At 49.4% G+C, this 26,604-nt stretch overlaps 1 protein-coding gene across 1 annotated transcript; it reads left to right on the top strand.

Annotated features, from left to right (window-relative positions):
- Nucleotides 1-1,319: 1,319 nt before the first annotated feature.
- On the top strand, nucleotides 1,320-25,394 carry Ccnd2 (cyclin D2). The gene is made up of 5 exons (XM_051173250.1): nucleotides 1,320-1,653; nucleotides 3,372-3,587; nucleotides 6,157-6,316; nucleotides 13,453-13,601; nucleotides 20,238-25,394. The coding sequence occupies exons 1-5, from the start codon at nucleotides 1,462-1,464 to the stop codon at nucleotides 20,385-20,387; spliced, it is 867 nt and encodes a 288-aa protein (XP_051029207.1). The 5' UTR covers nucleotides 1,320-1,461; the 3' UTR covers nucleotides 20,388-25,394.
- The last annotated feature ends 1,210 nt before the right edge of the window (nucleotides 25,395-26,604 follow it).

Raw genomic sequence — 26,604 nt, 5'->3', positions numbered from 1 at the left:
CGTGGCCACCCTGCCGGGGGCCCTGAGTCCTTACCCCTTCCTCCCCAAATGGAATATGCTGAAAAGCTTGGTGGGAAGAGGAAGGAGGTGAGGAAGCGCCACCGTGTCCCTTCTACAAACAGCCTTGACCACAGGATGCGCTAGAGCACATGTCAGGGCCAACCCAAAGTCCTGGCTGACGAGTGAGGTGCGGTCTGAGATTGAGGGTTGCAGGACCCAGGAACCTCCGGGGAAAGGAAGGGTGGCCTCGCTGGCGCTGGGAGAGCCAAATCTAACCCCCCCCCCCGCCCCTCCCGAGCCATTTCCTAGAAAGCTGTATCAATGTGGCCACGCTCGGCTCAGGCACCTAGGGCGGCTTGTCAGCAGATGCAGGGGCGAGGAAGCGGGTTTTTTCCTGCGTGGCCGAGGGCCGCGGAGGACCAGCTGCTAGTCCTGTCCCCGGCCTGCAGCGGCCCCAGGCGTCTGGCCGCGCCGCCCAATGGCGCCCCCAAGAACACGAAGATTTCTGCACGAGTGTCATATTCTACCAGGCCCGAGAAGCAGCCCCCTCCTTCCAGCATCCACCCCTTCCTCCTCTTCCTCTCCACAGACGCGGTTCCGGGCCGGGAAACAGCTTGAAAGTTATCAGGAGCCTAAGCCTCAGGGGCGTTATAACCTTTATCCCTAGGTATGCAAGGTTGCAATTTTCTCAAGCAAGCCTTCCCTCATTCCTCAGTTAGGGGATCTACTTCTAAGTTGTCTGAGCTCATCCACAAGTTCAATCAATACACCTTCTACCGCTGGGTCGTGAATAGTGGGCAGTATTCCGATCACATTGTAAGCCGCCCAAGTCAGAGGGCAAAACCCCTCCCCATGGTATGGCTACAGAATGTAAGAAAGGATAGAGAATCAATAGGAATCCGTGGGTGCTGTGGGTTCCCCTATCCGGGGCCCCTAGCATGCGGGCCTGGATAGAGGGAGAGGGCCTTGGAGAACTGGGGTGGGGGGGAGGGCGGGGGATCGTGTTTGAAGTTTGGTTGGGCCAGCTGCTGTGCTCCTTAATAACAAGGGGGGGAGGGAAAGAGGGAGGGAGAGATTGAAAGGAGGGGAGGGACGCCAGGGGAGAGGAGGAAAGGGGAGGAGGAAGCGGAGAGTGGGAGGAGATCTAACTGCCCTGCCAGCTTGCGTCACTGCCTCAGAGTGCGGAGAGCGAGCTGGGGAGAGCTAGGCAGTTCCGAGGGAAGGGCCGGTGCGAGTCAGGCAGCCCTTGAGGCTCTGCTCGCCCACCTTCCTCTCGTCCTCCTTCTCACAATCTCTCTCTCTCTCTCTCTCTCTCTCTCTCTCTCTCTCTCTCTCTCTCTCTCTCTCTCTCTCTCTCTCAAATCGCCTATTTAGCCAAAGGAAGGAGGTAAGGGGAGCGCCCCCCCCTCCAAAAAACTAACAAAACTTTCCCAGTCGGGACCAAGTGGTCGCAGACTGGCCATGGAGCTGCTGTGCTGCGAGGCGGACCCGGTCCGCAGGGCTGTGCCAGACCGCAACCTGCTGGAAGACCGCGTCCTGCAGAACCTGTTGACCATCGAGGAGCGCTACCTCCCGCAGTGCTCCTATTTCAAGTGCGTGCAGAAGGACATTCAACCTTACATGCGCAGGATGGTGGCCACCTGGATGCTAGAGGTGGGTGCGCTGGCGACACTCTCTAGGAGAGGCAGCCCTATCTGCTTTACGCCCCCCCCCCAACACACAGGGACCCTAAAACTGCGAGAGGACTACCTCTGCGTTGGCCTACCTGGGCTCCCGCACCCTTGGACGAGACGCAATTCTGTCCCTTGCTAGATTAACTGGGGGAGGAAAACGTGGGTAAGGCAACGATGTGGTGGGGGGGGGGTCGGGTTGGCATCCCGCGCGCGTGTGTCTGCCTGTGGCTTCCTCGTCCTCCTATCTCCATCCTGACCTGTTTTGTGGAACCGCTGTCTTCAGTGAGGTTTCCGAGGATGTGGGAACCCGAAAGTCCACGCCAACAGTGAAAGACAGATGCCCCCCCCCCCAAGGCTGGGGCAAAGCCACCCTGGCCTCGGGTCCTGCGTGTGATCGGGACTCCGCGTTGGCACTTTGGTGGGGGGATATGGGGGGGAAGGAAACAGGGAATTCAGGAGAGCCCCGGAAGTCACACTGGAAAAAAAAAAAAACGTGCGTTTTAGGGAATCGGAAAGAACCGCTGCTAATTTAGTCTGGCTTGCAATCTTTGCGGAGAGAGCAGGGTGCCCACGTCTGCACAGCTCTGGACCTGCCGTGGTTTCGCCATGTTGCTTTTTAAACTCCAATTGCTAGGACGGGGAACATTCGCCGGCTCCCCCAAGTACCCCATGATCGTGGCCACCCTCTTTCTGATCCTGCCCTCTCTCCCAGCCCCCAATCCACCAAGGTTACTTACAGTTTGACTAACTCCTTCAGCGCGCAGATTTGGGTGGGGTAGGAAGCGAGGGAGGAGGTGTGTGTAGAGCGAGCTAGGGACACCCCCAAATGAGAGATCAGAGTTCCGCGTGCCTCCCTGAGAGGGGTTCCCTGATTCGGTCTCCCTCAGCTCCCAGCTGGGTACAGCCTTCTTAGCTACTGCCCTTGTGGGCCGCAGCCGGACACTCCGCAAGTTTCCCCATCGGGATCCAGAGCCCCTGGGGAGGAGATGCCGACCTTAACGACACCCAAAACCTCTATTCCGGAGAGCCTGGAGCCTCTCTGGGGTTTTCAGGCTCAAAGGACGTTTCTAGGCTTTTCCCTCGATTTTTAATAATTTTTTTTTGAAGCGGTCCCCTCTGCTCCGGCTCCAGCTGCGGCGGGCGGCTGCGGCGCTCTTCCTCCTCCCTCCCCCTCTCTTCTCCACCCACCCCCCAACAGCGGCCCCTAGGCGGCCGAGACCACCCTGGGCATTTTTTTCAATTGTCGGGAATGATAGAATAGGGTCTGGGGATCCGAATGAGACCAAGAAGTAGCCCCTTGGAGCTTCCAGAATATTTTTATTGATTTTTTGAAAAGATGACGAAATCCAAAAAAGAGAGTGAGTTAGAGTGCGGAGAAGTGAGGAGCCAGAGGGAGCGGCAGGCAGCTGCTGCTCCGGGCTTTGCCTTAGGGTTGGGGGGGGGGGATGGGGCTTTAGTTAAACACCCTTTCCAGCCCTGGGGAGATATTCGAGCCCCGAGGGCTTTTCCGATTTAGCCCAGTGTTCTCACCTCTGTTCTTATTGCCCTTTCTGTTCCCCTCCCCCTCTCTACAAAAAACAATAATAATAATAATAATTTTTTGTCTCCACGGGTTGTATTGTACTTTTTCATTCTCTTCCCTATTTCTCATGCTATTTTTTCACTGTCTTCTCGGACCCTATCCCACTCTGGTTGTAGGTCTGCGAGGAACAGAAGTGTGAAGAGGAAGTCTTCCCTTTGGCCATGAATTATCTGGACCGTTTCTTGGCTGGAGTCCCGACTCCTAAGACCCACCTTCAGCTCCTGGGTGCAGTGTGCATGTTCCTAGCCTCTAAGCTCAAAGAGACCATCCCGCTGACTGCCGAGAAGCTGTGCATTTACACCGACAACTCCGTGAAGCCCCAGGAGCTGCTGGTAATGCTGCCCTCCCTGCTCCTGACTCTGCCCTCCCCCATCATGGTGAATTCTACCAGCAGCCCCAGGGTGATTTTAGGGTTCAGAATTGCCCAGAACCACTGCAGCCTTCACACCAAGCAGGTGTCTCTTTTAGTAGGAGATGGCTAGTGACAAGACTCTCAATCCCTTGTGGAAGTTTGTGAGGGTGAAATCCAGTTGAAGAGAGTTCAAGTGAGTGAGTGAGTGTGTGTGTGTGTGTGTGTGGGGGGGTATAGAACATTTTAGTGAATGATTTTTAATTAAGGTCTGGATTTCCACTGAACCCTGAGAACACAGTCTGATTTCTCACATGCTAGCTGTGTTGTGTCTCCTAAGAGCCTGGAGGTGTCTCAGGTAATGCCTTACAGATCAATAAAGTCTCATAATATCAACATACATATAGTAGGTGATCACTAAGTATCGACATACCAACTTTTATGGAAGTCAACATTTGGCCTTCTATTGGTGGGAAAGTATGAGTTCTTAACTCCAGAAGGGACTGTGACCTGGATACAGTTACCAGGGGGTCCTGTCTTGGCCCCAGGTTTTCTGCTAGAAAGGCTTCTCCACTCCCCCACCCCCCCTGCAGTGCCCCTTCATATTACAGCCACACACCAAAAACCTTTAGCTCTTTTGCAGCTTCTGGGGCCCACCTTCAGTGGTTTGCACACCTTTCTCTTGTACTGGTAGAAGAGGACCACCCTCTCTGCCCACTCCCTCCCACTCGCTGGCACAGCCTAGGCCTGCACAAAGTCTCCAAGGTTAAGACTGGCTTCTTGAACTGAGCCCTTTGTGAGGAGCCCTCCTTCCTGGGCTTGTGCTGCCACCTCGTGGCAGACATATGCAAGGTTGGGGGAGGAATTGCGGCGAATGCAGAGAGGGGCCTGAATGACTTCACCTTTGAAGCGCTGCCAGATTGCAGCTGCCTCTGGTTTGGTCTAAGAGGCCCCTAAAGGTGCTTTGTCCTGGAAGATCTGCTTCTCCCAATAATGATACCAGAGGACGAGTTTGCGCTCACATTGCCCTAGAAGAAGGAAGGGCTGGGATTCAAGCCACCTCTGGTTTTTTGGTAATCAAGCAGATTTTTATCCCAACTTTCTGCAAAAAGCCAGGGCTGACTTGAAAGCTTATGAATTAGAAAAAAAATCAAAACAACCAAATAAACAGAAAAACACGGATTAGAGTTAGAGACCTACTTGTTTATCTCCCAAAACACATGAAAAAGAATCTTCCATGTGGCTGATGTGCTAGAGAATTTGTGGTATTTTTTACACACCCCAAGTTTTCCAGGACCAGCAAAGCTAACTTAATTCTGTCCGAATAAAGCACGCCAGCTTTCCACCTCCTATCCAGAAGTAATGGGGTCTGGAAGAGCCCTCTTGTTTTATGGATGGAAAGAGCTCCTTCCAGAACACACCATAGCTGGTTAGTGCTTTCTAGCCTGTCCCTGAGCTTAGCAGTTGGAACGGGGGGGGGGGGGGGGGGGGGAGAGCTCAAGAGTCAAGTCATGGCCAGCCAGGCAGTATCTGCCTCTTGTGCTTCCAAGCACTGGTTCTCGGGGACAGCTTCCTTCTGAAAGCACCCCGTCCGTGATGGGGGGGGGAAGGCAAAACAAAAACAAACAAGGTCCTACATAATCCGAACTTGCCTGGAACTTTCCTTCTTCCTTGGAGAGGTGGAAGGAACCCCAGGTATGTACTCAGGTGCACATATTCCTTCGGTTTTGTTTTGTTTAGCCCAGTTCATCTGAGAATACGTTTGCATATTTATTTCACAAAAGGACAGACATGGGTTGTTTAGTATGGGACTGCTGTGAGCCCATACAAGAGAAGGCTGCGGTGTCCCAGCACTTGCTCTGAAAGGGTTTCAGGACCCCGTTTAAGCACCTCCACCTGACCTCAAAGCCCTCTATCTGCAACCCGAAGGCAAAGGCCGGGGAAGATTTAGGTGAAAGGGCTAAGTGTCATTTCCCCAAGATTTCTGCATGGTGTGTCAAAGGGAAAAGTGTCAGCAACAGAGGAGGAAAAATGATACTTTCTCCCACAAGTAAAGGCCAGCTAATTGGTTGCCAATGAGTTGAGCCAAGGAAGCTTATTTTGTTCTGAATCTCCAAGCATCATTTTTTTTTTCTCACGAGGAGAAAAGAGACCATTAGTCAGTCCTATGATAGAGATGTATCCAGTAAAGTATTGCCAAAGTGCCACAATGACCTTGCCTAGATCTTGCTATAGGTCCAACTTTCTGGGTGGGCAGGCAACAGCGTTTTGTGGACATTGGAGTCCTCTGGGTGGAGACAGGAAGTAGAAGAAAGTCAGATCTTGGCAATGGTTACCTGGCCTCTCATTATCCTGATATTTTTGGCACAAGAATAGCTGTCAGCCACTTCAAAGAGTGAGGGGCATGGTGACAAATGAGCCCCCTCCTTATGGTCATGATCTGACAGCTGAGCGTTAATGAGTGTCATTAAAGCTAGACCCAGTCCCCAGCCCAGCCCTGGAGTCAGCCTAGGGTTTTGAGTGCTCTGTCCTCTTCCTCCCGTCCTTTACAGGAGTGGGAGCTGGTGGTTCTGGGCAAACTGAAGTGGAACCTGGCTGCAGTCACCCCTCACGACTTCATTGAGCACATCCTGCGCAAGCTGCCCCAGCAGAAGGAGAAGCTATCCCTGATCCGCAAGCATGCGCAGACCTTCATCGCTCTGTGTGCTACCGGTGAGAGGGGGCTATGGGCTTACACTAGGGGCCAGAGGAAATGCAACCAACTCCTCTGTCACTGGGTGTCCCAGGCAAGTGGGCCTGAGTAAGCCAGTCTGGGGTTTCGTTTCTGGCTTGTTCGCTGCTCTTTATCGGAACTAGAGTATTTTCTTTCTCTGCTTCACTCATAAATGCTTTATGGGGACAGGTGTGGTAAGGGAAAAGAAATTAGTGCCTGCTAAAATATTGTTTACGATGTCTAAAGTGCTTTGAAGATTATATCTACTGCTCACTGGTTGTGTTCAAATCTTTAATCTTTTGAGGAAAAGCACAGCTTGGAGATAAGCCCAAGAGGGAATTTAAGGAAAGGTGGGGGCAAATATAGGTTAAAGGCACAATGACAAATATGCAGCCCACCCTGGTAAGTGAGAAAGAATTCCTTTTCACCATAGCTCGTTTATTACCTGTTGCCTGCTCCCCCCGCTGTGAGGGAGTAACTCTTTGAGCAAAGATTTGTTTCCTAAGCTCTGGGAAATATTTTGGTTCATAGTGTTACTGGCCCACACCCAGGTAGAAGACCCTAGAACTGTGTTTCTCAATCTGTGGGTCTTGACCCGCACAGGGGTTACATATCAGATACACACTAGATATTCACATTGCAATTCATAACAGTAGCAAAACTACATTTCTGGAGCAACCACAAAATAATTGTATGGCTGAGAGTCACCACAAGGTGAGGAGCTGTATTAAAGGGTTGTAGCATTAAGAAGGTTGAGAACCCCTGCCCTAGAAGCTTGGGAGTCAGGAGTTCATCTCCTCAGGGTCAGAAGGTAAAGCATTAATTAACCAGGAGTGGGGTGCAGCTCAAGCCACCAGGGGTTGTAGAATGTGCAGGTGTGATGGGGGGGGGTCAGGGTGGAATGTAACATTTTATTCCTTGTAACATGTTAATCTGTGCTTGCGTTACTGATTGTGTAATCAACAATAGGGTCAGTGCTTTGTCCGAAGGTAAAAGGTCAGACGACTTTGCTACTTATCACTATCACTGAGTGACCTTGCACAGCCCTTTCACCCCTCAGAAGTTCAACTCCATCTGCAAAACAAACCTTTGGATACATCATTTCTCTAGCCATTGCAGACCGCCTAGGAAAAGTAAAACCCACAGCAAAACATGCCCTGTGATTTTGTTATGAGGCGCATGCGCCATACTAATTGTGAAAGGACTGGATGGGGAGCCCCAGTCTGAGGCTCGAACATCTCCACTTAAGGTAGACACAGTTTTTTTTTTCTGGTACAGGATATAGGCTCTTACTGGCTTGTTTGTGGGATTCCATCTCCCAATTTTAGGGGTGGTGTGTGTGCAGGTTTCCTGTTCCTGATTTAGTTCAGCCCTTGAGGCACACATGTCCCAGCTCCTATGTGGAATTACCTGCCCTTCCAACAGCCGTCGGGGATTTGGGGTGTGCCCACAGAAGCCCCAGTCTTGGCTGCCTTTTAGACAGCAGGCCTCCTCTGCTCCTGTCCTTCTGCTGGTTGGCCTGGGCTCTAGATGTCAGTCCTACACTGACCTGCTCTTTTGTCTCCCAGGAACTCTGTCCTTCCCTCTCTTGCCAAGATTCAGTGAGGGGGTTGGGGTAAGAGTTTTATCTCTGGCCCTAGGACAGAGCTGGCCCCCATCACCCAGCTGCCAAAGGCCAGAGGCCTGCTTGGACCTTGTCTTTTGACTAAGAGGTCTTTGGAGGGCGGGGGTCTGTTCGCCACTCCTTTCTCCCTGATCTTGCACTGGGGTAAGGAGGCTCGGATAGCGTCCCCCAATCCTCTGTAGACCGAAGGCCCATTCTCTATTCTTGGGGACCCCCATCCCCCATTCTTGGCTATCCTGTCCAGATCTTTGGGGCAGCTGCCAATTTTGGGGCCAAAACGGGGAGCCTGGGATCCAGGGACTGAGGACAGAGGTCCACTGGGTTGGAGGCAATCAGGAGGGGTGCCTTTTGGGGGCCTCGGCCTGGCTTTAGCCAAGGAGTGGGAAGTATAGGGGAGACTGTACCTCCAGTCAGGTCAGAGCCATGTGCCAAGCACTAAGCCTGAGGCGTGGTCCTGGTGGAAGTGGAGAAGAGAGCCTCAGGCCTCCTGGGTGTGGAAAGGGTAAGCCTGACCATAGGGACCTCATCTCTCCCCTGCAAGTGAATAAGCTTTGGGACCCTGCTGGGGATGGGGCGGGGCGGGGTGGCAAGCAGGCAGGCAGTAGGCTGGACAGCTAAACAGCAAGGTCTGCTGCTCTTGAGTGAGTCTTCTTGGGGACATGGGTTTTTTTTTTTTGGGTGGGGGGCAAGTCTAGTGGATCCAAGAATGGCAAGACCTTGAAATAGCAGGCTCAGAGCCACTGAAGGACCAAAGACGGGGAGCCTGGCCCTTCAGCCACACCTGGGGCTCCTGGTACCCCAGCACCTCACAGTCCCACCCACTCACTCTAACCCCAGCCCTGGGTACTCCATCCTGAAGCAGAGGAAGGCTTGCAGCCAGGGCCTTGGGGGTTCACAATGGCAAGGAAGGGGGCCGTCCCTGAAGAGATGGTAGGTAGCCAGCCCCAGGGCGATGTGGCTAGTTCATGGGAAAAGTCAGTTGTGAAAGAGCCATTGGCAGAGGTTCTGAGGGGGTGTGCTGAGCGTATGTGTGTGTGAAAGGGGAAGAGACCGTGGGGAGGCCAGGGGCCGAGGGAGGGAAAAGTGGCTGACCAGCAGTCTGCCTTTATGGGACTCTGGGTTAAGGCTGGTCGCAGGGCACAGAAGCACCTTCCTTCCCTGTTCAGCTTGCAGTGGCTTCTGCGAGAGAGGTGGCCTGTGACTGCCTAGCCTGGCTCTCCCAGTTGGTCTTGGTGGTGGAGGAGTCTGAGTGGGTTGAGACTCCAGCTACTGCCCAGAACTTGGGGCTCCAGGTGAAGGCAGAAGTGGGCTCAGTTTCCCCGTGCCTGAGTCTCCAGGTCAGCAAAAGACAAGAAGCCCCCCTGAAATGACCACGATCTCACTTGGGGATCAGTGACCTTATGCTTAGCATGTGTCTACAGTGGTGCTGGGTTTAAACTTGGTATAGGTAACCCCAGATACCCCCACAGAGGCTTCTTTTTGCACTGGGCATCTACTGTACCCATTACCTTTGTTACCCCACCCCAAGGCGGAATCCTCGGCTTCACCCAGTCTTCTCTCAGCCCAAGTTGTAGCGAGACTGTGGTGGCGATGAAAAGCCTGGGGATTTGACTCTTGTTCTAGAATGCAATCCAAGCCTCTCTGGTAGCCAGGAAGGAAGAATGAAACCCACATTTCCACCCGGGGGGCCTCTGAACTGCCCCCCAGAGGGCAGTCATGGGGCTGAGAGGAGGAAGTGGCCCTGAACCGGAGTTCTGTGAGTGACTCTGGCTGTCACACATCCCATCTGGCCATGAGATGAATGGGTGCTTTTCTCCAGCCACAGTAGCCCTCTCTGCCCACCCAGATTCACTGCTCAGGAGTGGTTGTTGTCCTTGCACCATAAGGACAGGTTGGGCTGAGTCCTGTCTGGGGGTGGCAGTTGAGTGTGTGCCGAATGACATCATGGGTTTCATTTGCTGGCCAGTGAGCACCCTGGGTCTAGTCCTTCACTACAGGTTGAGGAAGAGGAAGAAGCAGAGAAAACAGATGCATTTTCTGATTCCCTCAGCCTCAAAACAAACTCCTCTCCCCCTAGTGGTGATAAAAAGTAAAGCAGCCCCTGGGAGGCTTTGTTAGCCAGCACTACTCAGCGCCTTTTACTCACTTGGAGCAGGACCACACACAGCATCCCAGATTTAGACTCCATTAGCGGAGAACAGTTTGGCCAGTGAAATCTCATCAAAAAGTGCATATTCCAAATTGCTGGATATGGAGTGTTTCTTCTGACCCTTGCCCAGATTCGGGAGCCACTCCAGGCACCCAGCTGCTTCTATGGCAACCATGGGATTTGGTACCGCAGTCCCCAACTGATACTGCAGAGGGGGTGGACAGGTCTATGGCCCATGTAGCTGGGCTTCTAAGCAAGAGTCCTTTAGTGTTTTAAATCACCTGACACCTCAAGATTTCCATTCACCTGGAATGTGTCCTTTGCCTGCTCCCTCCCACCAGGAGTGGGGAAGGAGAGGTCTGGGACTCCCCACATGGGTGTGGCTTCTGAGCTCCGAATCATGTCAAATAAATGTGGACCGCACGGAAAGATAACTACTGACTTAACAGTCGCATAGGCAGCCCCAGTGGAGGGGAGGGTTAGGAGAGGGGAGGACTGGCCCCTGTCAGTTGCGGTTCACCCTGAGCCAGGTTCTATGTCTGGCTAGCAGCATAGGCTGCTACAGTTAATTCTCACGATAGCACTGTGAAGAAGGTAAATTAATACTTAAACTTTTTTTTTTTTTTTAAGACAAGAGTTTCTCTGTGTAGTCCTGGCTGTCGTGGAACTTGTTCTGTAGATCAGGCTGGCCTTGAACCTGTTTTTTCCAAGTGCTGGGATTAAAGGTTCCTGCTACCACTGCCCAGCAATTTAGTACCTCTCTTTAGGTTAGAAAAGCTTCTTCTGAAGATACCTTTGTAGTGTATATGAAGCCAAGCATAATACAGCATGCAGGGTGTACTGCTGAGTAATAAATTAGCTACCCCGCCATAAGCTACTGCTACTTCTTGGGAGCACCTGTTTTTTCACTGGTGTGAGTGTGTGTGTGTGTGTGTGTGTGTGTGTGTGTGTGTGTGTGTGGTAGTCGTGTGTGTTGGAGCACAGAATAAAGAGTCAGTCAGACTCTGCCCAAGGAGGACTCCTCTCAGAACTTTCTTAGGGAAAGGGAAAAGGTTGATCTCCCCCCCCCCCCATAAAGGTCTTGTACCTGCACTCCAGGTCAAGCCACATATTCTGGCTCCACACGATAACCTCGAGTTGGTTTTATTAGCAGTGTGACTGCCAAGTTCTACGGGGATGATACGCATGCCTCCTGGTCTGGAGCCTGCACACAAGAAAAGGGACACGGGATAGTCCCCTGCCCTGTCACTGCCTCTCACCCAGGACCTCTGTGGGCCCAGGGCCATGGGCTGGCTGCCTCTTCTGTGCCATGAATGTCACAGAGGGGAGCTAACAAGGTTATTGGACAGAGAAACAGTCTCCTGTGGCCCATATGGGAGAGACCTACAGCAGAGCAAGGGGCAAGGAGGTTGGCTTCGTCACATTAGTTAGTCGGGGAGAGCAGACAGGCAGGGGTTGGCAGCCAGCAGGAGTTGGGTGAAACCCCATAATATACGGCCCTCAAAGTGAAAATGGTGAGTAGTGAAGGGACAAGAGCCAAGGAGAGAGACATCAGACAGCCAGGCCTACCCTGTATTCCTGGGACTGAGCCCGGGAGGAGGGGAAGCTTGCATGGTCACTCATCTGTGGCGTGCCTGAGTACAGTAGAGATTCGATGCTGATGCACTGTGTAAGGCTTCACGGTGTCACTCTGCTACAAAAGGGCCCGCATTGCGAGAGGGAAGAGCCTAGGTTGCTCTGAGCGTGAGTGTCCAGCCCAGTCTCATTGTGATCTGAAGTGTGACTCATCTGTCTCTTATGCTCCGCCTTCTGTCCCCCCTGGATTTGCTGGTGTCTGGCTACAACTAGAGGTCACACACTGGAAAGTGGGCCCCATTTCACAACTGCCACCAGACAGAATGATGACACTCGTCACCTCTTTAGTTTGTGAGCCCAAGGCAGGGGCAAGGGCAAGAACAAGTTGACAATTCCCAGGTTTCCTTCCACGCCACAGGAGTTTTAATAGGGAAAATGCTGTGAGATCAGAGAGACGAAGGACCAAAACATCAGTCACCTTCCCTACTCAACTTCCCAGCCGAAAAGAGAGCAAGTTTCTGTTTTTTTCTTTGCCCAGACATCTCATGTCCTCTCTCCACCAAAAGTGGGTACCACCATTGCCTGGCCTCTATGGTTAGCTAGTGGCAAGCTCCACCCTCTGATGTTCAGACAGGCTTCATTTGTACAAACAAGGTATCTCCACACTTCCATCCATAACATGGATAGAACATGTTAGACAGACATCACAGTCAATGCATGCATGTTAGCAGTTGGCAGGTTCAGCAGTTACTGGATCATAGTCCTGAAGCCCCTTAGAGAATCACTCAGTGGGAAATAAGTTTAGGGTCCCAAGTTGGCCTTACTACCTAAGATAAAAAGTCCTCTGTCTTTACTCTTAGAAAAATAAGAATATGATTGGAAAGCAAATGTTAGTCTTCAGTATTTGACCTCTGTCCTAATGTTTGGAAGAGCCTTAACATAGGGTTAGGAGTTGAGAATACAGTGAATTTAAGCCAACTCACCTCATCTCCTACATTATTGCTTCTGTATTTAGCTTGCATGTGCATACATGTGAACATACACACACACACACACACACACACACACACACACACACACACACGGTATTCTGCACATGCCTGGTACCTCTGGAGCTCAGGAAAGGACATCAGATCCCTTGGGACTGGAGCCACAGATGGTTCATGTGGGCTCTGAAGTCCAACCTGGGTCCTCAGCACAATAAGCTGAGTCAACTCTCCAGCCCCTGCCTAGTGTTTCTTTACACATAGCCAGAGACTAGGGAAAGATCCTATTGGGAAGATCACTCTTCAGAAAAGTTCTCATCACCTTGTACTTTGTCCCCCATGCTTCAAACATTGAGAGGCCATAGTCATCCCACCTGCAGGGTAGATAGAATCCTGACCTGAACAATTGCATGCCTCCTCGACTCTCCTCCACCATCACCCATGGAAGATGCCACATTCTATTCACCTCACTGGCCCTGCCAGGGCAAAGAACATGGTGCCTGGCATGTACTGACTTATTGAATAATTGTAAGGTCCAGACTACTCAGTACTTGGAGCCCTTGGTGACTTGCTGTGTACACTCAGACGAATGCCCTCCCTCTCTTTCCTCGATGTCTCTTTCGAGATTGAGAATACCCATAGTTGGCACTTCCTGTGGAAGTAGTTGAGGGAGAGAGCCGCTGGTGCCAGGGGTCCCAGGGCGTGGTCCCGTACCTTCTGCTCTCTGACCATCTGCAGGCTGGCAAGCTCTGGGACCCATTTTGCTTCTGTGCTTAACTTTCAGCCTCTCTTTCTTTACAGACTTCAAGTTTGCCATGTACCCACCATCCATGATCGCAACCGGAAGTGTGGGAGCAGCCATCTGTGGGCTCCAGCAGGATGACGAAGAGAACGCACTCACGTGTGACGTACTGACGGAACTGCTGGCCAAGATCACCCACACTGATGTGGTAGGTACCCGCCACTTTGGCTGAAACCAGATGTCTCTCCTCAGCTTCCTTCTGGGAAAGATGGTTGGTTTATGATGGTGGCTCAGAGGTTTTGTTATCCCCCCCCCCTTTGGTATTTGTCTTTGAAGATCAGCTCTTAAGGTGGTGTAAAAACTTCCAGCATAGTGACACCTCCCCGTCAAGGTGTGCGTCTTACTGGGGACTGGGCTCTGCATCCACTCTACCACTGAGTGAAATTATCATCTCTTCTCTAAATTTTATTGAAAGGCAATCTCACAAAGTTGCCCAGCCTGGCCTTGAACTTGTGCTCTTCCTGCCTCTGCCTCCCTGGTAGCTAGGATTACAGGTGTGCACCAGTACCCCCTGCTTCCCCTTGTGGGTTTGAAAGCCTGTGTGTGTCTTAAAATACAGACAGACCTCAGCAGGCTGATGGGAGGGGGAGGGCCGTTGACTGGTTTCCCTCTGTGGTATGGGGTTCATGTCCATTTATGTACACGTTGTCAGCCCTCTCCGCTCTGCCATGGAGAGCCTCCAGTTCTGCTACTCCCCTCTGAGGCGGCAGGGCTCAAAGAGGGGACAGCTAAAGCTGGGGCAGTGGCTGCAGTGGAGGGAGCAGATTCAAGAGGTGGCTTTGTGTGCGTGGTGTCAGGGTTTCCACCATCCTGTCTCAGGTTTGCCGTTTGATCAAAGTTGTGATGGATGACAAGGCACCCAAAGATCAAGCGCAACACAAATTCGAGAAACTATTATTAGCTTTAGACTTTTTCCATTCTGTGTGGATGGCCCCGAGTCTGCTTCTGGCTGCCAGGACTCAGAGCTCTTAAACAAGAGAGGTTTTGAGACTGACTAGGATTCCATAGGTCCTGATTTCACCGGCCAGGGCATAACAGTTTGGAGAGGGTTCCGTTTGGGATGGCTCACAGAGCCCAGATAGACAGTTTGCTGCATTTTTCCAGGCAGCAGAGAGGGTAAAGGAGGCAACCTAGAGGCAAAACAGGAAGTGGTGGAGCTGGGACCCATGCCTCTGAGCTCCAGCCTGGAAACAGTTCACCGCTGTGGCTCCTGGGAACTTGGTATTTGCAAAAGGCATTTAATTGAAAGGCCAAGCATTGCTGGCTCTCGGGTCCCTGGTGCTTCACCATGGAGAGGCTTGGGAATGAGAGTGCCCTGTGAAGGAATTTACTGGTTCAAGAGTCATGTCATGTGATACACAGGCCTGTGTGCAGCGGCTATTCAAACTCAGGGAGCTCAAGGCCATCCATCAACTTACCTGTATTTTTGGCCTTGACCTTGACCACTAGCTCAGGGAGGTGGCAGGACTTGAAGAGCTTGATAGAAAGAACTAAGCCTAAGCTCATCTCTCAACCAGATTTTCCATGGGCTATGTTAAATGTTGGTGTCAAAATGTCTGTTTCTCAGCAAGGGCTCCAAAATATAGATCACATAGCTCCCCATCTCCAACTCCAGCACATTATGAAGAACACACTAGTTCTTCAAGGGAAGAGGGAAGAGTGTGTGTGTGTATGTGTGTGTGTAATGCATGCCACAATTTGCATGTGGAGGTCCTAGAACAATGTGCTAAGGACGGCTCTTCCACTGTGTGGGTCCTGGGAATTGAACTTGGGTCATCAAGCTCGGTGGTAGGCAACTTCCCCCACAGAGCCATCTCACTGTCCTTAACACTTCATTTCTGCAAGGGGCCAGTGTTTTGTCTTAATTTGGGGTGCAGATCCCTGCTCGATTCTCACAGCAGACACAAGAATAGACCTTGCAGTATAGCTGACCAGAGCTCCTGAGCTCACCTTGTCCTTCACAATCTGTTCCGTCTCACTGCTCTTACTTTGAGTGACAACTCATCGATGGTCTGAGATCAAGGTTGAAAGTAGGTCCTTTTGACTCATCTGTCACCAGTGGACTACAATCCCATGGCTCACTGGCAGCAGATAGCTGGGCTTGCAGGGACCCACGTGGCTCTGAGAAATTGTGTCTTTGCTTTTCCATCTTGTTGCCAAAATAAACCAGAAGGCTCCATTCCAAAGAGAGATCTGAGTGAGGAGATTGACAGCGTTACAGGGAGCGAAGTTTAAGAGGGTGGTGTATTTTCGGTACTTTTTACTTCCAGCCACAAGAGTTGCTAAAAACAAACACCAGCCAGGAAGGCAGGCTGGCTCTCGGGGAACTTCTACCCACCCAGGCTTCTGTTGCCAAGGGTGAGTTTGAGGGTAGGGATGGACCATCCCAGGCCCCTGCAGAATCGGGTTCCTTTTTGGTCACCTCCACAATGTTAAGATGCTTTGCTCTGGCATTTACCTCACTGTTAAGCTGACTATATAGGGCCTCTTGAATAAGACCTAACTAGATTTGGCTTTTTATCCCAAGCCTCTGGCTGTCATTGGACTGGAGACAAAGGAGTGAAGGACAAAGGGCAGGCAGATGGGTTTCAAGTGTGCCTCTTTTCGTTCATTCAGGACTTTGGGAAAGATTTGCCATCTATCTGTATCTACCTGTCAGTCTATATGTCCGTAATTAAACATTAGTTATATGTTAGAAGATTTATTTTAGTGTAAGCCACTTAACCTTCACTCTCAGTCACACAGTTACAGAATTCTAGGGCAGGTATGAGACTCAGGGGTAGAAATCTTGCCTACCAAGTGCAAGGCTCTGGGTTCAATCTCCAACATTTCCAGAAAGAACAAAAGAATTGAATTGAGGCTTCCATCCATGCTCAAAAGATACCAGGGAGTTTCTAGAAGATATTTAATAGAACCAGTGCAGGCTCTGGTCATACAGCTGGTTCTAACTGGATTACATCAGAACTCCTCACCATGTTCTCAAGAACTGCGCAGAGTAGATTCTAGAATTTTCCTCCTTTAGGGTCATCTGGGCATTTTATGATACTGCTTGTCAGTGAGTAATTATAAAAACCAATAGTTTTCTGTGGGGTCCCTAGTATCTCTTCTGTCCCCCACTTGGCTTGAGACTTGCTGTTTTCTCAAGCCATCTCTGTGACCCTTGTCATCTTCAGTGGGCTTTATAGGGTCAAGAATTCTGGGAAGCATGGAAGGCAGTCTGGGGGCAGGGGAGGTGGGCTAGAGCGGGGGCCGCCTCCCTCCCTCCTCATTTCTTGTCAGCCTCATTTGGTATGCAAGGAAACGAGCCAAACAGCCTGTGAGGAAAGGAAGAATGAAGATAGTTTCCTAAGTTGTCTCTGCCTGAGTTGGCCGCGGGTCTGGGGCTCATTCAGCCCTTTGTCCCCCTGTTGAGTGCAGTGCGTGTGTGTAGTGACAATGGATTGATGCAGTCACACTGAGGGCTAATGGTTGGAGTTCCGTGGGCCCATTCATGGAGGCGGTGGAGGGTGCAGGGCAGGGAGCTCGAGCCAGCAAGTGGAGGAAGTCGGGGGCCGAGTAACGAGCTGGAGATCACAGCCGCTGCTGTCAGGGCTCTGAGGATGAGGAGCCAGAACAGTGTGGGGAGGGGGCCATCATCAGAGGACTTGGAGGGGTGCCCGACCTCCAGCGCAGTGGAGTGCCACCTGTCCGGCTGACAGACTAGCATTATAGCTCCCCTTTTAATCAGCTTAATTTGGGGCATCTTAACACAATGCCTACTGCTTTGGGAGGCTGCCGAAAAGCAGAGGTCCAGGAGTTCCCGCTTGTCACAGGGATGCAGCATCTTTTCCTAAGGGACACTGTTGTCATCACCCCTGAACACACACACACACACACACACACACACACACACACATACACACAGACATGCACACTCATACACACACATACACACTTGACCTGGCTCTTCCTGTATGGAGAATCTCTGTCCATTAGGCCCTTCCTTACATCCTGAAAGAAGAGAACTTGGAAAGAGAAAGTTCTCAAATTATTAACTTGTGTGGATTTTTCTGCTGTCATTCAGGGACAAGCCACTCCCATTCCCTAGCTCCAGTTCCCAGTTCGGTTTCTGCAGATTTGTTGATACTCTGATCATTGATTAAGATATCAGTTGTGAGTCCCTCCATTTGGAATTGCTCTGAACTCCACACAAGCTGCGTGGCTGGGCTGGAGGTGGGTAGAGCTCTTCTAAGTTACCACCCACCCTCACCCCTGCAGATTATGTTCTGCTTGAGGTAGCTCACAACTCACGGGCAATGGTGTCTTCTTTGCTTGCTGCCAGCTCGTATGACGTTCATTTGCCCGGTTGGGCCCACGAAGGGCTTCTACAAAGCTGAGGGAGGGTGTTACTATACTGGGATTGATTGACGTTGGAAGGGTACAGTGCAGATTTCTCCACCTGCAGGAAGTGGTATGTTCTCCACGGTTCATGCAGGACAGGCTCAAGTCTTTGATATATCCACCTGCTTGAGCCAGGACTGAGGGGCGCGAGTTAAAAGTAGAACTGCTAACAGACAACTTGTGGGGAAGTGGAAACTGATGCATAGGCAAGCAGAGACCCCAGACGGGCTTAGCAGTGTACTGTGTGAGTGGCAGCTGAAGAGTTTTCCTCAGCTAATTACATTAGTTTTTGTTCTCTTCTCCAAGTGAAAGGGATCAATCAATGGTCAGGGGTCATCCAGAGTCGGTAATGACTTGGCTTTCAATTAACACTAGGAAGAATGTACATTTTCTATAAAAATCTTTGACTCTTCTTCTGTTGCTTAGAAGAGCCTGTGAGCCTGCCCTGGCTGTAGCATGTGTCATATCACGCTCGCATCATTTTGAGCCCTTGGCTCTGAAAGCTGGGTAGAAATGACTGCCAGATGTCCTGCCTTTCTCTGTAGGGTTTCTCAGAACTGTCCCTTTAAAGTCACGGACAGCTAGAAGGGAAGGCTTACTAGTAGGAAGAGCCGGGACACTGCAGATCCTAAAGCCTAGCCCTTAAGCTCTCTGCCGGCTGATCTCCTCGGAGGACCATCTGGCCTGATTCATACACGGGTACCATGGAGATGTACATTGGTCATGACGATGGGGTAGATGTGCCAACCCAGATGATGTTGCCCACAGATCAGGATGAGAGACGTTATATCCTTGGCATATGAGTCCCTCATTTGGCATTGTTGAAATCGGCTTGATGACCCCGGAGCAGGGTCTGCACTGTCTCAAGGACTAGGCGTGTGACCCATTCTTGTCTTAAGTAATTGCTAATCCATACCTTCCTTTGAAGAAATCTAAGATGGGTTATTTTTGTGTGCCTGCAATCCCAGCTAGTCAGGAGACTGAGGTAGGAGGATCATTTGGTTAAAGCCCAAAGCATTCTTTCAGATTCCAGGACAGTTAGAGCCTTTGCTACACACACACACACATAATAAGCAATGATCACTTACTGATCTGCTACTTAGCACTTTATTTTTATAGATGGAGAAACAGATTGGAGTTGACTAATGGAGAGCCATGCCCTGCCAGTGTGGAGTGAGCAGCAAACACCACCCTCCTTTTTCCCATCATTCTTGGATTCAGGGGAACATTTCCCCTTTGCCCTTTGCCCTTGGTCTGCTGTCACTCCTCATCTTCAAGCTATAGTTTGAAACATGGATGAGAGATAGGAAAGAAAACATGGAGGTGGGAGGGAATGGAAACTTCGCTCCTTGGTACTTAATGCCAACTTTATTTTAGGTCTTTGGAAAATAAATAGAATGCCTTTGTGCTTGGAAAAATAGCAACTTCTAGGTGGTAAGATCTGCACAGCGAAGTAAACAGAGGGGCATGTGTATTAAGCTGTGGGCAGGTGGGGGGGGGTGGGATTCAGTTTAGCACAGGTTCTGTATGCATAGGTCACTGCACAGTACAGGGAGGCAGACCCAGGAGGCTAAGGTGGGAAATCCCTACTAAGAGCAGTTTCCTTGGCTTGCCTCCACCCCCAATCTTCTCGCCTGATCCATAGTCCCATCCCAGTGACAGCGTGACTTGCCCTCGCATTCCATGTCTCCCAGCTAACAGACACTTTTGCTTGGGGCAGCTCGGCTCTGGATTTTCCCTACCAAATATAGACTATTAAAGGCAACACTGCAAATTCTTGCTTATTCCCAAATTGGACAAGCTCGAGTGTCCTGAGGTTTGTAAACATTCTGCATTGTGTTTTTTATTTTTATTTTTGTGGGGAAAAAATGTTCAAAGCTGGCAAATGAGCAGAAAACATGGGGAGTTTTAGTTTCGGAACCCTTTAAATAGTTAAGCATCCCCCTTGTTACCTATTCATTGGTTGCTGGCTTGGCTAACAGTGTAGCGCCTTTTAGGAACCAAATCCCTCTGTGCCACCTCCTATCTTTCCCAGACAGAAAACCTACAGTTGGCCCCTTGATGTCCTGGCAAGGGTATTTTTGTTTGTTTGTTTTTCCGGATCACCTTCTGGTCAATATGTTTTAGAATAGGAAATGCCTGGGCTTCAGCTGAAATGCCAGTCCCTATTGGCTCCATCTGGGATGGGCTTCTAGCTAGTTGCCAGCTGGTGCTGATGCTGCCGGTCTGTGGACCCCACTTTATGCGCTGAGTTTCTGTGGCATCTGAGAACATCTCTCCTTTCCTTCACATTTACTTCTAGAGGACAATGCGTGTGGGGTGATGTGAGTTGGAAAGCTTCTCTGGGAGATGCTTTATGCAAGTGCATGTGCTAATAGCTCCGGTCTGGATCTCCCTCCTCTAGGATTGTCTCAGAGCCTGTCAGGAGCAAATTGAGGCTGTGCTGCTCAACAGCCTGCAGCAGTTTCGTCAAGAGCAGCATAATGGATCCAAGTCTGTGGAAGATCTGGACCAAGCCACCACCCCTACAGATGTTCGGGATGTTGACCTGTGAGGATGCCGTTTGGGCCAGCAAGAGAGAGGCATACTCATCACCTGCTCGCTCCTTCTCTCTCTAATTATGTTTTGTTCTTTGTGTTTTAGAGTGAAACTTAAAAAAAAAAAAAAAAAAGAAAGAAAAAACTGCCCCCACCTAGATCATATTTAAAGATCTTTTAGAAGTGAGAGGAAAAAGGCCCTATAATTGAAAAGCATGTGGTGCCTGTTCAAAGTAGAGCATGAGGGGATCCCTTGTATACGAGAACAGTTGTTGTTTGACGATGTAAAAGTTATAGTGAGATGCTTACAAGAGAACTCGCAGACTAGCTCGAGATTATGTACACCTGCAATATGGGAACAAATTAGAGGACACTGTCTTTTGTGCTTGGGAACTAGTCCATATGCCCCTTTTAATAGACTTGCAAGGAGCCGTGGATACCAGGAAGGCATGATTAGATTGCAAAGCAGTGAACCCAAGGAGGAATCAGGAGCAAGAAGGGACAGGCTGGGAAGGTTGCACAGAACCACCTGTCCACATGACTGAACCATTTTGGAAGTAAGAAGCACCTTGATGCCTACCATGTGTTACCCAGACCTAGCATGGCGGGCGTCTCTGCCTTGCATATTCTCGCTGTCTACAGTAGCTGCTATCTAAGGGATGTTTTTTTTCTTTTTTGCCAGTTGGACACAGGTGATTGGCTTCTAAGTCTCATATTTGGTGAGTTTGTGCTTCTTCCTCCAAACATGGTTCATTGTCGATGTATCCTACTGTTATCTGACGGAGGGAATTAGCTATGGGCCCTGACCAAACTCATCTAAATGGTGGCAGATGGAGACCGTAAGTGGAATCTGAAACAAAGCTTTTTTATGTAACAGAAGAGGGCAAGATGATCTTGAATCCCTTATTAGGAAACAACAACAACTTAATTTTCGGTGCTGATTGGCATTTCTGGTCCACAGTTTAACATTGCTATAAACCATTCCATTAGAAAAGCACTTTGAAAAATTGTTCCAGGGTGGGGGGTGGGGACATAGATGGGATGGTTTATACAGTCATGTTGAATACTCCTTCCTGCTTTGCCCCTCCCCTTCCTGTCCCCTCCCATCACTATTCATTTCCAGAGTCTGATGTTCTGGTACCTAGCCCTGGTGTCCTTATCAGGACTAAGAGATCCATCCGCTGACATTCCCATCTTAGCCTAAAAACAAAGGTCTAAACCATCCTGATGGCATAGAGGGATTGAATTCTGTATTTTTCTCCTTTGGACATGTAAAGAAACATCAGGGTGTGACATTTTGCTCCCTTTTCCGTTCCCCCCTCCCCCCATTTGTTTGTTTGTTAATTTTACTGCAAAGTTTTATTCATTGTACTTGAATTTTTCCTCTCCCACTTCTTTGAGGCAGTCAGTAAACAGAAGTTGGAGCCACAGCTGTTAATTGACAGACAATGAAGCTATTTGTTAAAATATTTGCCTTTTTTTTTTTTTTTTTTTTTTTTAAGAGAAAAGATTGGAACAGGAATGATTTGAAGAAGTAATTTCACACACAGGTTCTGCCTTGTGTCATTGTGAGGGTTGAAGACAGAGAAACATCTAGGGTCCCTTTTTTTTTTTTTTTTTATTCTGTTTTTTATTATTATTTTTCGCTGCTAAGCTGAGATCATTCATCCCTAGTCACATTAACAGTACCTAGCTGTAATGTTTCACGGTGTGCTGCTATTTTAGAAACATTGTTATAATATATTATTTTACTGCTTAAATTTCAAGTCCCGAAGTAGATGGTTGAGATGAGTTCTTTGTACTGGAAACGCTTTTCCTTGGTTCGTTTTCTTCTGGTAGCATATTGATGACTTGTATTTCATCTTGTTTTGTTCCTTTTCTTTCATGGCTCTCCCCCCTCTGTCCCCCATCACATTCTTCAAAGAGAGTATTATTTACCTCAGGTTTACTGGACAAAATCAATAATGGTAACAATGTACGTTTTTGTTTTCATGATACCTCATACCCTCACAGTTTCTGTTCGCAAGGCGGCTACCAGGAGACACAGAGATGAGAGCAGGCAGAAGGCAGAAGCTGGGCATCCTCCTGGGTAGAGGGCAGAAGGGACCTGACCCCAGGGTCTCAGGCCCAGGGATCTTTCCAGTCTCAAAGGTCACCAGGCTCCCCTTTGACTCAGGCTCCCTTCTCATGGTGAAAGAACACGCTGAAGGAAGAGCTCCTCCATGCAAGGCAGACACTCCACAAACCCAGGCAGTGAGCTAGCTAAGCCTGATTTGCATCATTCACCAGAATGAGCAATCAAGAATTCCGGCAGACTATTAGGAGACACACACGCCCATCTTATAGACCGCGAGAAACAGGACTTTCTTCTTCGTAGGGCTCCTTCATCATGAAAGTTGACCAGTTTCCTTCTGGACGCTGACACCCCAACTTGGGATGGTCTTCGAAGTCTTCCTAGACTGAGTCTATAGCATACATTTCTCATTCCTGTCCTCCACCGTGGCAGGCAAGTGCTCTGTAAGGGACAGGGTGTCTGTGGGGGGCCTTGAATGGCTTCAGGTTTTCAATCCCATTGAGTGGGTCAGATAGGAAGCACAGGTTGAGTGGGTGTGGGATGCACGTTGAAAGGGAATGAGAGGCCATCCCTCTGGTCTCGAGAGTATTTAGGAAGGATCAGGACTTGGTGAGGTAGCACGACCCTAAAATTCTAGGGAGTTTGTGGTATAACAGTGGGTGATGAATCGGGAAGTAGGAGAGGGGAAGGGGATTGGCCCACAGCTAGCCGTGTTTCTCCAGAGCTCGCATCGCACAGCCCACTCCCCTGGTCTTTAAGAACCTGGCAGGCACTGTCTCTTTAGTTCTTGGGCAAATGGGGAGAGTTACACAAGGCCTTGGAGGTTAGCAGGGACACAGAATGAAGGGAGCTGACACAGCAGGGGAGGAGCAGTCTCCCTCCAGTCCTCTCATCTGGACAGAGAAGACACTTCTGTCTGCCTCCTCGGAGCCTGTGTGGCGAGGCCTGAAGAATGGCTATTCTGCCTGCTCTTTGCTTACACCAAGGGAAGGGAGCCTGGATCTTTGGTGACCAATACCCTCTGCTTAGATTTGGATCTCCTTGGTAGTATTTTTGTCCCAGAGGGGTATAAATCACCCCGTGGATTTCAGCTGGCCCCCTCCCCCATCTCCTTCACATCCTACAAAAGGGATTGCAGACGCTGATCTTTTTCTGCCTTTGTTAATGAGCTCTTGGTTTTTGTTTTTTGTTTTGTTTTTTTTTTTCCTTTGTCATCATTGTTGTTTGTTCTTTCTCCATCCGTGGGGGCCAAGTTGTTCCCCAAGCCTGCCAAATTTTGGTCCTTCCCTGTTTTGACCAAATCCTAGAGGGGAGGAAACCCTAGTATGCCAAAAATAATATCCTAAGCATAGGAGATTCCTAACAGTCCCTTAATAGCCAGGCAGCCTGCAAGAGGACAAAGGCTGACCATCCACCTGTGCTAAGTAGCTAGCTCCTTCTAGAAGGGATAGCGTTTAGAAGTTGCTTTGGTTTGAACTGTCCCCAGGACGACACAGAAGAGCAGGGCACATCTTGGAGGCAGCTAGCGTGAGGTGTGTGCTTACCAAGACAGACTGGTAGCAGCCAGACAGGCTGGGGGTATATGTAGCTGTCCTGGATCCCCTCCTGTTGCTAGCAGGATAAGTGACCCCTCAGAAGGCGCTTAATAGCTTTCTTATGGTCTAGCTCTTTGGGGACCTACCAACCTGTGCCTTGAGAGCTGTAGGACCAACAGACTAAAATTGAATGGCTTTCACAGAGAGAGCTGATGAGCATTCTCTACGTGGGTGGACTGTGGGGACAGGACTGGGAGGATCACACTTGTACCTTATGTCCTGTAAATACTGATTTTCTAGTTCAAGAAGGGTATACTGGTGGTGTGGCAAACTGGAGGTAGCAATAAGAAGTCTAAGTAAGCCAGTTGACTTCTAAGCCCAAAGGATTCCTCTTTGCTTATCTTAGACAGTCAAACCTTGGGAATAGCTTTAAAAGGGAAATGAATAACGAGTCAATGAAGTCCCCTTAAGTCGACAAGCCCCTCCATCGGTGCACATTGCACACAAGCTTTTATCGGTGCAGACTCTGGGTGGTTGTGAACAGCTACAGCAGCATGTTCATCCATTTGTACAAAATCAGGTAGGAAGATTCAGGAGGTGGTGTGACTTCCTTGCCCCACGTGGCCTTTGATGATTCTAGAGTCTAAACAGAAGAGGCGCTTGAGCCAGAACCTGTGCCTTTCTGCTTTTAAACTTGGCTGGGGCCGTCAGAACCATTCTCGGCTCCAGTTTTAAGAAGCCATCAACAAATACACTTGACGGAGCTGCAGGACCATCACCTGCTTGCAGCCCACTTGTGGGGGAGAAGTGCCTTATTGACAGTAGCCATTACAGTAGCCACTCGATTTCAACAGGTGCCTAACTTTGACAAAAAAGAAGAAGAAAAAAAAAAAAAACCTTAAAAAGTTCTCTTAAGTTTCATTGGCTGTCATTCTTATGCTGATCATCTTATATGTCCCTAGCAAGTCACCAGGCCATTGAATTGTCACGATTATGTTTATCATCCTTCTGCCATGTACCTCAGATCTATCAGTTATGATCTTTTGTCTTGGATTATTATTTTCTTTCTTCTCTTAATTTGCTTTAAGAGTGTGATGCCATATCAAATCAATGTTATTCTCTCACAGTGTACTCTATAACAGGTGTGGGTGGTTTTTATGGTTGGGATACTAGAAAATGCTAAAGTAGCATGATCAGTGTGAACAAAAAAAAAAAGGTCTTTAGGAAATCTGGGGAAACACATTGTATTGACTATGATGGTGATGTCACATAGTCAGCTGTTAAGTTTTGATGTGATCTTAAAAAGAATAACATGTTCTGACTAGTTCGAAGTTGGATTTGAGGATGGAGTTGTAAGTGGTTTTGAATGCAATTAGGTTATGCTATTTGGACAATAAACTCACCTTGACCTAAAATGTTTGGTCATTGTTTACTTATTTCTAGACTGGTGGTCCTCAGATTTGAATACACCCGTCCTGAGACAGAACTCTGTTAGTGACGGTTGGTAACCATGTAAAATACAAATCATAAGCCAGAACTGAAGGGACATCCATGTCATCACAGTTTGAGGCATCATTGACTCCCCTGACCCTCCTTAAATTGCAAATATATCCAGATACAAGTAGAAATAGCCCAGTCTTTTCATTAGTTGGCTGAGTCAATAATGTTATGACTGGCCTTTCACGATAGCCCCTGGCTTTTGACAAATACTCACTCTCTTGGCTGTGAGTGAGTACCTTATGGTGTGGGTGCCAGAAACCTCCAGATTCCGGGGTGTCTCCAAGGATGTCCAGTCTCAGCCAGGTGGCATCTGCCTCATGTTCCTAGAAGTTCCCATACAACCCCTGGCCCTCTCTGCATCTACCATGTGAATCCTAGTCTTCAAATGCCTTGGTGAAGGCTGGTGAGGTAGGACCTGGCAGATGAGATGGCCAATTATCACAACACAGACTATTGTCAGGTCCTGGTCCTTACCAGTCTCTAAGCCAGTGCTCTGAATCATCTCTTCAGCCCTTTGCATTTATTTTTGGTTTTTGTTTGTTTGTTTACTTGAGTCAGGGCCTTTATTATTTGGCCCTGACTGTCTTGGAACTCACAATGCAGACCAAGCTGGCTTCACAATACTTGTGTTTCAAAATACTTTTTAGAGACCTGAAACGTTCGTGAGTGCACAGGGGTAGCAATGAAATAAGAGTGGCAGTCAGGTCAGTGGTGAAGTTCCTAGCATCTTTTCATGAATCGAGCATCCCACAGCTTCATATTAGGCCATGTAGTTTTCATTCTGGGGCTGTGGGATGGATGACTGCAAAGATGCTGCTGAGAGGGCTGGAGAGATGGCTCAGCAGTTAAGAACCTTCGCAGCTCTTATGAAGGATCAGGTTCCGTCACTTGCACCCAAATCAGGTGGCTTACAACTCTTCCTGGGGGATCCAATGCCCTCTTCTGGCCTCTACAGGTACTGCACACATGGTACATACACATACATACATACATACAGGCACATACATGCGCATAAATAAAGAAAAGTTTAAAAAATAGGCCAAGCACTGGTGGTACACACCTCTAATCCCAGCACTGGAGAGGTGGATCTCTGAGTTTGAGGCCATCCTGATCTTTAGAGTGAGT

The sequence above is a fragment of the Phodopus roborovskii genome, unplaced genomic scaffold, assembly GCF_943737965.1.
Source record: "Phodopus roborovskii unplaced genomic scaffold, PHOROB, whole genome shotgun sequence".
Lineage (NCBI taxonomy): Eukaryota > Metazoa > Chordata > Mammalia > Rodentia > Cricetidae > Phodopus > Phodopus roborovskii.
Note: the sequence above shows the minus strand (reverse complement) of the source record. Positions and strands in the feature narration are given on the sequence as shown.